Here is an 11732-nt window from a genome sequence, read left to right on the forward strand (position 1 = left end):
AATGTGTATCAGGACACACACATATGTACATACATAAATGTAGAAAATATAGTGATATTTCCACAGTCTGAAGTTATCTTAGATCATTATCTCATCTCATTTAAAGTGTTTTAGTAATAATGTATGCACATTACCACACAACCACATTCAATTCACATTAACTATTGCAGAGTTTTAACAGTAATCTCTCAGAGTTATCACCTATGACTGGATCACTGTCCGACCCACAGAACTCGATCAGGTGACCGAATGTTTACAGTCAGCGTTCCATCATACTCTAGATAACGTAGCTCTAATTAAAGAAAAATAATAATATACCAAATATCAAACCACTCTTTTATCCCAAAGTTCCTGAAAAAGGTTAAGGCACAGCAGTTATGTTCATACACCTACACACGAATTAACATTCATAAAATGTATTTGTCAGGATTGTCATCATAGATCAGCGACAGCACTGGTTAAAGCGGTAAATGACCTCGGATCAGGGTTGTGTTTCCTTGCTTGTGTTGCTTGACCTCAGTGCAGCTTTTGACTCCATTGATCATACTGTTCTCATTAATAGATTAGAAAATGTTGCAGGAGTTAAAGGAACAGCTCTCTCCTGGCTCAGGTCTTATTTGACTAATCGCTATCAATTTATAGATAGATGTAAATGTGATTATTGTACCTGTACTAAAGTGAAGTGAAGCCAGATGATTTAGATGCTAGCTAAATAAAGTTGGAGAATGTGCGAAGGACATTAGACGTCCTCTTACTTAATTCTGACAAGACAGATGTACTGGTTTTAAGATTTTAAGATCACAGAAGAGAAAATTTATTAGACTTTCCAACAATTGTTTGCTTTTTGCATCATTATTATAACCATAGATATTACTAATAATAAAAACAGACTTTCAACCTTCAACACCACAGTAAGCCAGTATTGATGTGATAATTTCACCTGGGCATTTGTTGAAGCATACAGTCACACCTCCAGAACAGTTTAAGTTGTGGCTGAAAAGAATCCTGTCGCCTCAATGATTAGTCCAAAAAGTTTCATTCACATCAGTAGATTTTCCCAGCTTTCCTTGCCTGCTTAATCTGGGGCCACAATCTCCTTTTCTCTAAATTTTCATGGGGTACAGTAGCACTTCTGCAACACCTTTATTCTTGCAAAGTGGAGTCTCTGTCTCCAGATTTTCTCCTTCACCCGTTTTTGAGTAAACAGGATGATGGTATCTGTTTTTATTGTCCCAATTCCTCCCAGTTCTGTGTACGATATTGACTACAATACGATATTGATAACGCGATTAACTACGCTCTAATTCTTTGCTGTAGTTAAAGAGCATGCCACTTACTGTAGATGGCAAGCTGGCAGTCTAAGCAGTCGTGCTAGCAATTCACTCCTGTGCAAATTCCTCTAAATATGTTTTATTCACTTCACATTAACCTTAAAGTGTTCTTTTTTATCCTTTTCGTAGGTAAGTTAGCTAAAGCTGATATAATCGACACTGATAGCACCGGTGATTGAAAACTGTGCTATGATAGCTAGCCTCACCAAAGCATCTGAGATCAGTGCAATCGATGTAATTCTGGCTCCACAAATTTATAATATATCTTCACTTTCCCTTCAGGTTCCGCAGAGTGGTTCAACATGCTGAGTAACTGAATGTCTATATTTTTATGTATTGCTAAAAACCTGGGTTATACGGGTTACCAGGCTCCCAATGACGGGAAGTTTCTGCAAATAAAAAAGAAAAAAAAATCTGTGAGACCTAAAAACTACACTAGATTATAACAAAAAGTATTTTCGTATGCCTTTTTTCCACATGATTGTATTTATACTATATTGCATTGTTTATAGGTTTTAATACTGATCGAGTACAACCAGTGTAATCTAAATCTTTTTTTTATGTCTTAGCTTATTTTAATTAGATCTATTCTCTGTCTTTCAGCTCACCTGGACACGGCTCTTTCCTGCACTAAACCACCTGTGCCTGAGGATTTGCCTGAAACTTGGCCTCGATTTGGGGTTTTGTTTTAGACACCATGATATCAGCTTGCAGCAATCTGTGTATGCAGAGTGGAGGTTTAAGATGATAGAGAAAAAGAAACTGAAAGATAACGTCATCATCTAAAATTTTCCCCAAAATGTTTTTTAAAAAAGTTACTTATGTTTAAATTCATTATGATTTGCAAGTTTTCAGCTTTAACACACAAGTCTAAATGTGATGTTCCTGCATTTCCCACCTTTAGAAATACCAGAAGGGAAGTGCAGGTGCCCTTGAATAATTTCCTCCCATGACTTAAAGGGTATGTCTCCAAAGACGAGTATGTATAGTACTAGACCGAGAGACCAGATGGTAGCAGGACAACCTCTGTACTGGTTATGTTTAAAATATTCAGGAGGGCTGTAGACTGGAGTGCCTAAGTGTACAAGAATGAGCAACAACCATCAGCACCATCACAAGAACAGGTTCTTCCCTGCTTTCTTTTTTATCTATTCCATATGTACTTACTAGTGCTATAGTTATAGGGTTCATCCTTAAGCAGTTTTCCAGAGCCAAAATCGAATAATTTAATTTGCATAGTCTCTATGTTTATGAGAACATTCCCGGGCTTGATGTCGTTGTGAAACACTCCACAGTTGGAGCAATGATAAGCTGCCTGAACCAACTGTAGCATGATGTCTCGAGCCAGGGCTTCAGGCAGCTTACCATTGTAAAAATCACAGAAGTCTGCAAGGTCCACGCAGGGGCTGGGTCGCTCCAGGATCAGGACAATGAAGTTGGGTATCTCAAACCATTCCAGCAGCTCCAGAACATATGGACTGGGAAATGGTTTGGATACCAACTCCATTAGTCCCACCTCTATAGGGAGGACACCTGTCTCTCCGGGCTAAAATAAAAAAAAAAAGACAGGGTTACCATCAGTTTGGAGAGAATACAACTAGTCTATGGCCATCTGTCACTGGTACCTATTCTGCCTGATAACTTATAAAAGCTGAATCTGAAACATGATTGGGAGAAATACAGTGTTTTAAATGAACATTTATGAGGACAAGGACAAAAAATCTTGAACAATATCTGTTTAAAAGGGTGTTTGTTATTTGTGCTGTATTGTCTCCCTGAACTTTAGATGTAAAATAACTTACCATGGTCATCATGCCAAAGTACGGATCGTTTTTGAAAAATTTTACAGAGACCTGTTGACATAAACAAGCTAATAAAAATTAGTGCATGTAAAAGCTTCCATTTTACTATAATACAGTACAATACATTACACAGTATAATATAAAGTTTAATACAGCACAATATACAGTGTAATTAATAAAATCCTAGAGCCAGTGGGTGCCAGTGAGGTACATAGTACATTTGTACAGAGAAGTCTGTTATTTATAATGTTCCATAATACTTTTTTTAGTATTATTATAATAAATAATAAACAACTGGATATGTGCAAACATTGTACCTCTCTGGCATCTGCTTTCCGAACTCCTGCAAAAACAGCACCAAAACCTCCACGTCCCAGTAGAGCTCCTATGGCGTATCGTGATGTTACCTCCTCAGTCAGGAATGAAAAAGCCAGGTGTTCTTTAGCTCTATTGCTGTAGTCTGTCAGCAATGAGATGTGTGTTATTAACAACATTTTAATACAGTGGAAGTACAGTGTTACCTCATACTGTCTCTGAACGTTTACACAAGTAACTTTATTATGATTTAATACTTAATACAGTGTGATGTTTGCAGGGCCCCTATCATTGATTATTTCTATTAATTACTCACAGACTAGATGTGGAAACTTTAAACTTGTTATTATATATTTATATAACTTATATAGATTATTTCACATGCACCTGTCTCACTTTAACATAATAAAGTGTTATGATGAATAGTCAAGCACAGTTAAATTCATCACAGCTTCATCATCATCATCATCATTATCATCATCTCCACTGTTCATTTTAACTGGCTTAAGTTATCTAGCTAGATTTTGGAAGTGTATATTTATAATAATTTTAGGCACATGGTGTACTGTATTTTGACTTACCCTCAGATGTAGAGACCATGTCCATGATGTTTGACTCCCCTACAGGATATCATTCAGAAACAAATACATTAGGAAACAACCGTGCCACAAATTATCACTGCTTTTGTTCATGTAATGTCTGTTGTCTATATTTATTTTCTCTACAGTGCCTGTGTTTTGACTTGACTACACAATGGCACTTCAAGAACATCATTGTATTGACAGTTTTAGTCTTTAGGAGATACATTCAGTACTATTTTTTACTCTATACGGGTCACTTCATGAAAACACGATATTAATTTATATATGTACTGAAACTCACTCACCCTTTTAAAAGTCACTGAACACTGGCTGGCGGCTGCAGTGACCCTTCACACCAATGATCATTGCTCTAGGGAGACGTTGTGTTGCTGAGGCTCCCAACCTTTTGGCAACCTACAGGTGCACACACACTTAATCATACACTACGGACATTGAGTTAATGTCAGTCAGCCCATGTCTCCGGGATGTGGGAGGAGAATATACAAACTCCACATACACACCGACAGGAGGTGAGACTTGAACCCCCGACCCAATAAAACAAAAAAAATTAATCATAAGATCTTAGCGCGTAATTCCTGGAAATGTCTTCAGCACACAGGAAACTCGGTTTTACTCTCAGAATCAGAATCATTGTTTTTTGCCAAATCAAATCTAGGTTAAACACTTACCGTAAATTATTGAAGTTATCAATCAGTTATCGGTTCAGTTCAGGTTTTTCTCTTGTTTCTTTTACTCACAGCTAGTTTGATCAGAGAAGGCCTCACCTGTAGCAAACACTAAGCCAGCCGGTGAAGTCGCCGATTGTGATGTCACACAAGATAATGTTTAGTGCTAGACCCATCTGCGTCGGACCATGATATATATTTATGATTAGATTTATCAGCTGCCTGTACTACACCTCTTCCTCATTAAGGAGATTTTGGTGCACATGTGTGTCGTCTGATCACTTCCCTGAGTTTTGGGGAACTTTGTTCACTTCCCTGAGTTGTGGTGAAATAATATTAAACAGCAGCACTCAGTAAAATTGTCCATAGAAAAATTGAAGGAGAAATACTCCTCTACAGCAAATACTACTACTACTACTACTACTACTAATAATAATAATAATAACAGATTGTGTTATTTTTATTATACCTATTTCTAAAGCTCGACACTTTTTGCTGAATAAAATGCTGTCTACCTTCAACTGTCTCTCGTCAGACATATTTAAACCTTTTCAATTCAGTTGTAAATCAGTGGACAGTGGGAAAGTAGGAGACATGGGGGGGGGGGGATACTGGGCAATGTGGGTATAATGAACAGGATTGTTAGCTGTAATACTGAACTGATTTGATAAGTCACATCATTTGGCTGACACTTTAGGTTCCCAACATGTTGACAATGAAATCAGTCATATTATTATTTTAGGTTGAAGCCCACGTCCGTGTCTGTCTGTCTTTCTGTATGGCAGAACTCTCTAACTTATTAATACAATGAATTTTGTAGGGTTGAGTATCTTATGCCTTGTTTTAGAAGTTCTACTTCTTTTTGTCACCAGCCAAATTCACTCCTTGTTTAATGTAGATTATTAAATCAAGCACATGACTGTTCACAACATCACTTTTACTCAGTATTTTGATTTAAGCGGCTAAGACTCTCAGTTCAGATATTTTACACGGCCGCTTGTGTATTCTCATTACTCTAATGACCCGTGTTTTATCATAGTGGCGCTATACATTACTGCATTAATTAGCACCACGGCTTAGGAACATATGAGACAGACCGGTTGTAAATGTCCCACAGGAAGAATAAACATACATACATTGATCTGTTGATACATCTTTGAAGATTCAGTATTCAAAGGTTACATATCTTTTTTGGAGTAAGTCATGGTGTGTCGCGTGACATACAGATGTATGGATATACTGTACAGACAGACATGCAGTTGTTTGAGACTGGTTTTGGGTCCAATGTAGGAAATGTAAAGATATTATTGAAAGAGTGAGTTCCAACCACTCTGAGTTCTGAACCAATGTTCAGACAAAACCCTTCTTTTATTTATATACTGTAGATAGATTAAGTGTTTTCAGTTCATGGTGGAGAAAGAATACTTTGTCTCAAGCTTTCTGATCCTTATTCTTTGTTTCCCTCTCCATGAACAGCAGGTGGGTGTGTTAGTCTTTTTATCATTTGCTCTTAGTTTGCAGTTTAGTTGATTTTATAACTCTAAAATATCCGCCCTTGCAACATAGTCTCTGTGACCTGGCATAAAAAAAACATGAAAAGACAAAAAAAAAAACTAATTAATGCTTATGTGGTCGATAAACTTTACATTAGTCACAAACATAATTCCTCTCTTACCAGATTTGGATTTGTTACAGAAGAAAAGTCCGGCAACGAGAATAACAAGAGCCATGAGTGCAACAGTGATGAGTGCAATCTGCCATCCACTTAATCCTCCATCTGTCAAATCAGCACAGAGTCTTTATCATCCACTGCAGCAAGAAATCAGGTTTCACTCTCTATGTCTCTAGTTTATCTCTCTCTCGTTGTTTGTTTATGTGTGTTACAGTAACAGAAAAATTATGCAAGTTACCTTTCCTCTCCACAATCTCTTCGCTGTAATACACAAACCTCTTTATCCACTCAATACACTCTTTCTCCAGGTAGCTCTTTTGGATGTTAGCCTCGGCTCCTGCAGACTCCCACTTCTCTTTAATGGTAAGATCTTTATCATTAGCTGCAATCCAGCTTCCTCTTTTTAGATCCAGTTTGATCAAATCTTCTCCATTATAACAAAGCTGGTCATATCCTCTCACAGTGCCATTATCATCATCATCATTGTTGTTGTCATTAAGCTCGCAGCCGTATTTCCTTTGTAGTGTATGAACTCCTCCCAGAACATAAACAGACACACACACAAACACCATGTCATTCCAGCCTGTTCATTCAAACACCACACTACATACAAAACTGCAATAGAGGTTTTAATTTTGGGCAAACTAACCATAAAAGCTTTATAGCTTTACCTCCAGTGTGATTAAAGCTTTTCATTACTGTATCTAAGAGCTGTTTGAGATTCTCCTGATCACTCTGCATACGCTGTGTCTGGTTGTTGAAGTAATCTGGATAATCAGCATCAATCTTCCGCATCCACTCTGTCTTTGGGATCATCTTTGTGGTGTTTGTGTCATAGTAAACAAACTGCTCTGCATCTAGCAGACCAACAGCAGTAAAATGTATTTCTGGTGTGATTACAGTGTAGAGGTACTGTACAGAGTGTGTGACTGTAAAAATAAAAAGCATAAAAACTAGATTATGGAGTTTTACAGCATTTCAGCTACAGATCTATAGAGTGGACAAATAATAAACTACCTGCTGAACTGGTTCGAAACCCATTGTTTACATTTTATTTGTATATTGCTTCTTAATGTTACACAGAAATTAACATGACAGCTTTTTAATCCCAAAATAAATAAAGTTCTTTAGATAAACTGGTCCTGGCCTTTTTTTGTGGTTTTTGTGACTTGGATTGCGCTTTTATAAAGTTCACTACACTTGCATCTGACTCTTCTGCCTGACAAAATATATCTAAACAAGATTGAAAAATTTAAAAATCTCACTCACCTGCCAATGCATGAGGACAAATAATCATGAGGATGAAGCAGAGTTTCTTCAGCACAGAACAGAAGTCCATTAACTGTAGATTTTAAGTAGAATTTATACATTTCTAAGATATACCAACACAACCATAAACAGTCATCTGGAGGTAGAGTATATAGTTGTTATAATAAAATGAATTTAATTTCCTGATCCTGTAACTTTAAATTACCTTAGTTTTAAACCCCCATAGTAAAATTATGCTTTTTAATGGTCTAAAAGAATAAACTTTAAATTTTACATGTATTTCAATGACATGTTTTTTCAAAGGGTGGATAGTTTACCATGCATTACTGTGCACTGTTTTGCTCAGTAATGCACTACATTATGAAATAGAAATACCTTTAGTTCCCACTTAAGTTTGTACTTACCTTCATCAGGTATTCTTTAAAACTTCAACACAATAGAAGAGGAAATAAAAATGGGGACCAAAGCACCCAGAACACTCTTTAGTCATATTGTATGTGGTGGATGAATTCAGGTGTGCGTCACAGAAAGCGAAACATAAACCTCTAGGAAGTAATGTATAATACTGCGGTAAAGTCCGTTTGATGTTCGAGGTTCGTTTGATATTCAGCTTTTGCCGCCTCTCACATGCAACAGGAAGGTTTGAAACGAATATTGTGTCTTGTGATATGTTCACCTATTTCCCCTAAATGTGCTTCAAGTAGGAACTTTCACATTTCAATATGTTTGAAGTCGATATAAACAAAAATATGTATTCTGGGAGGCGCATAACCACGGAGCGGAGCTGCGCTATGTGCGGCTTAGGGACCGTGTACAAATTACATGCACTCTGTAAAAATGTAGAAAACTGTAAGTACAGTCAGTCATTAAGGGATATTGGCAGATGTCACTTACACAGCTGTACTGAAGTATATGCATGATATTTTTTTTTACAATAATCAATTAAAGAAGAAATCCGTTCCACTTTTCCTCATCATTCCTCTTGTGATATGCCTCACAATTTATTTTCATTTTAATTAATTATTGCCACAATAATCAATTAAACAACAATTCTGTTGCACTTTTACATATAATTCTTCTAGTGATATGTCTCTCCCTATCCCAGCTGCATATCACAAGAGGAATTGTGGGAAACAGACAAACAGATTGGCTGTTTAATTGATTATTTACCGCAGTATTATACATTACTTCCTGGAGGTTTAATAATCGATTAAAACGAAAATAAATAAATATAACTGTAAATGGAGGGGTTTAACTGAGGAAAAAGCTCCTGTGACATGCAGCTGGGATAGAGTGAGGCATATCACAAAAGGAATTATGGGAAACAGACCCACAGATTTGTTTAATTGATTATTGTGCCAATAATTAATTATAATGGCAATAAATTAATATAACTGTAAATAGATGGGGTTTAACTGGGGAAAAGCTCTTGTGACATGCAGATTGGATAGAGTGAGGCATATCACAAGAGGAATTATGGGGAAAGGTGGAATGGATTTCTTCTTTAATTAATCATTTTAAAAACAAATTGATTATGCATGCACTTCAGCTGCAGCACAGCTGTGTAAGGGACATCTGTACTTTCAGTTTTGAATGTTTCACAGAGTGCATGTAATTTTTACACGGTCCCTAAGCCGCACACAGCGCAGCTCCGCCGTTAACGGGTTTATGCGCCTCCCAGAATATTTTTTTTAAACAACAACCTAAAAAATGTCGAAACATGACAGTTCCTTTTAAAAGCGCATTTAAAACAAATAGGTAAATATATCACAAGACTCGGTATCCGTTCCAAACCTTCCTGTTGCATGTAGAGAGGCGGCAAAAGCCGAACATCAAACGGACTTTACCGCAATATATAACTGGCACCTGATCCAGCCCAGTGTGGAAGATGTAGATTTGCATAAACAAAATTAAAATACATGGATTTGCGCCCACAAAGCTGCAGACAGTGCTGTGGAACCGCTACACACTTAAAAACGCTGGGTTGTTTTTTTGGGTAAATTTTCTGGGTTATTTACAGAGAGTTGGGTAGTTTTTGTGTAACCCAGCTGCTGGCTTGAAGTTTGCTTGGCCCCTCCCCCAAATTTCACCGGTGGATTCAGCGGCTGTCAGTCAGAGCTTCGTGTTTACTCTTTTGAGCGCTGATGACGGTTCATCCTCCTCGCACATTTAAGGGAAAATGACTTTAAATACAAGGTCTGTATACACATATTCACTCACCTAAGTCACATATGACTGAAAAATTATCACTATATGTAACATTTATTACTGTTACCGTGTTAATGTTACACTCATATTTTCAGGCTGGTCTGAGGTACAGTATGATAATTTACCTGACAATAGCTGCTAGTTAGCCAAAGAACCCCACCTGTGTTTTATCTTTCTCTGTAAAATGTTTGCAGTGTGACAAAGATGGTGATGTGATGAATGAACGCTAAACTGCTAAGTGTAGTGCTAGCATGACGCAGGCATTTAGTTAGGTCGCTAGCGTTAGAACTTTACTAATCTCACTGCTTGAGACAATAAAATGATGAGGTGTTACAAAACTAAACCTGACCCTCTCACAAATATGCAGACCGGCTAACCCTCCCGTTTTTTACTAGCTAGTAATTTATTCCGCGGTCAAATTTCTCCTGCGTTTATAACAATATTTTACTCCTTTCCCCCTTTGACAAGTATGCAAATATATCACCAGTAATTGCATGTAAGCTAACCAGGTAGCCCTCTTTAACCAAAGCTGCTTGTGACTCAGGCTAAATTAACTATCAGTCAACGCGCCAACTACAGGAGAAAGTACCACAGCAGAACAGATAACTACTAGATGGAAGTATTAATATTTTGGTGATTGTAATGTGCCCGCATGACACTAGCTATGACATTTTTTTCCCCAATAATTAGCTTAATATCAATGCAGACCACAAGATCAACTAGTTTGACATAAAGAGCTTTATCCTAAAAGCCATGCTTATTTTGCTGTTTTATTTTTGGTAATAACTGTCTCCATGTTTGTTTCTAGTTACCTATACCCTATGGACAGCTTTGTCATTTTTTATTTAGTATCAATCCTATTACACACTAAATTAATAGTTTTATTCAGTTTAATCTTTGCTATTCAACAAAATGTTTACTTTCTTTAATTTTTTTCCTTTTAAGGTTGGAACCAACATGGTGGAATACCTCCAGCAGGCTGAAGTGTCAAGGCCGTACCCCTACATCCTGACGTTGGGAGATGATGACCAGCGCTGCTCTCAGGCATTCGTCATTCTGGTGGGACAGGCTCTGGAGCAATGCACACTACTTGGGCGGTTGATGTGTGCTTTAAAACATTTAATATTTTTGACATTAACTATCCAAAGGAGTGTGCTACAGTAGAGGACTTTTTGTAATGTTGCTATGAAATAGCGAGGCCTACTCGAAAAGTCATAGACAGTGTTTGTATGTTAAAATGAGACCAGGGCTGGATAGTTTTGTTATAGTAATAGTATAGTAATGATGTCGCTGTTGATTATCTGCTCTTGTGCTTGAAAAATAAATGGTTTTTTTCTGTGAACATTTATTAGGATGTTGTTTACTGCATATATGGAAGCTTTTTGTAATAGACTAGTATATCAAAGTAATTTAACTGTTTAATAGACATGGGTATTTATTTATTATTATTTTTTTTTACAGATTCACAACCCCAAACTGGGTTCTTTTTAACCCAGTATTTTTTAGGTTGTAGCAAAGATTGGCTACAAGTGTAGCATATAGACTTTAAATATATTTATTTAATTTGTAAAACACATTCCAGGTAAAAACCATCATAATTATAGCCACAAAAACATTTTGCTGAGTTAAACTAGCGCACCCGTGGGCCTGTTTTTGCCAACAGATGTTCTCACATCAAGTCCTCACATTTTGTGACGATAGCTCAATGCTAGTTGTGTGAAATACATGATAACATTTGATTCACTAAAGACAGCTTAGATTTTGAAGCAATGAGTATTAAAAAATTCAGTTACAGATCAGCAGAATGATGGAATGGTTCAGGTTTCAGGTCAAACAGACTGTGTGGTTTCAGAGAAACAGATATTTGT

The 11732-nt window shown here is 36.9% G+C and overlaps 2 protein-coding genes across 5 annotated transcripts; both read right to left on the bottom strand.

Moving 5' to 3' along the window:
• Window positions 1-139: 139 nt before the first annotated feature.
• Window positions 140-5053, bottom strand: LOC128509141 (serine/threonine-protein kinase pim-1-like). Its single transcript, XM_053480729.1, has 8 exons — window positions 4335-5053; window positions 4030-4068; window positions 3451-3593; window positions 3134-3184; window positions 2499-2877; window positions 2230-2406; window positions 1940-2049; window positions 140-1720 (listed from the first exon to the last, which is right to left on the bottom strand). Exons 2-8 carry the CDS (start codon window positions 4052-4054, stop codon window positions 1661-1663), a joined length of 945 nt encoding a protein of 314 aa, XP_053336704.1. The 5' UTR covers window positions 4055-4068; window positions 4335-5053; the 3' UTR covers window positions 140-1660.
• Window positions 4389-8408, bottom strand: LOC128509146 (H-2 class I histocompatibility antigen, K-D alpha chain-like). Of its 4 annotated transcripts, none has more exons than XM_053480737.1 (6): window positions 8061-8408; window positions 7657-7729; window positions 7059-7316; window positions 6664-6922; window positions 6391-6492; window positions 4389-4443 (listed from the first exon to the last, which is right to left on the bottom strand). In XM_053480737.1, exons 1-5 carry the CDS (start codon window positions 8064-8066, stop codon window positions 6405-6407), a joined length of 684 nt encoding a protein of 227 aa, XP_053336712.1. In that variant the 5' UTR covers window positions 8067-8408; the 3' UTR covers window positions 4389-4443; window positions 6391-6404. The 4 variants fall into 4 exon arrangements, 3 of the variants coding, with proteins under 3 accessions (XP_053336712.1, XP_053336711.1, XP_053336710.1); XM_053480736.1 differs by lacking the exon at window positions 4389-4443 and adding an exon at window positions 5409-6291; XM_053480735.1 differs by lacking the exon at window positions 4389-4443 and adding an exon at window positions 5409-6291 and having other exon boundaries at window positions 6626-6922.
• Window positions 8409-11732: the final 3324 nt, after the last annotated feature.

This window comes from Clarias gariepinus, chromosome 21, assembly GCF_024256425.1.
Source record: "Clarias gariepinus isolate MV-2021 ecotype Netherlands chromosome 21, CGAR_prim_01v2, whole genome shotgun sequence".
In the NCBI taxonomy this organism is placed as follows: Eukaryota; Metazoa; Chordata; class Actinopteri; order Siluriformes; family Clariidae; genus Clarias; species Clarias gariepinus.

Excerpts from the sequence above, each read along its gene's own strand:
- LOC128509141 (XM_053480729.1), bottom strand. The coding sequence starts at position 4,054 with ATGGACATGGTCTCTACATCTGAGG. Across the intron at positions 3,594-4,029 it reads CATGGTCTCTACATCTGAGG|ACTACAGCAATAGAGCTAAA; the intron begins GTAAGTCAAAAT and ends CATTGCTGACAG. Across the intron at positions 2,407-2,498 it reads ACCCTATAACTATAGCACTA|GCACTCCAGTCTACAGCCCT; the intron begins GTAAGTACATAT and ends TTGTACACTTAG.
- LOC128509146 (XM_053480735.1), bottom strand. Across the intron at positions 7,317-7,656 it reads TTGTCCTCATGCATTGGCAG|TCACACACTCTGTACAGTAC; the intron begins GTGAGTGAGATT and ends TTATTTTTACAG. Across the intron at positions 6,292-6,390 it reads CTGTAACAAATCCAAATCTG|GTCACAGAGACTATGTTGCA; the intron begins GTAAGAGAGGAA and ends TTTTTATGCCAG.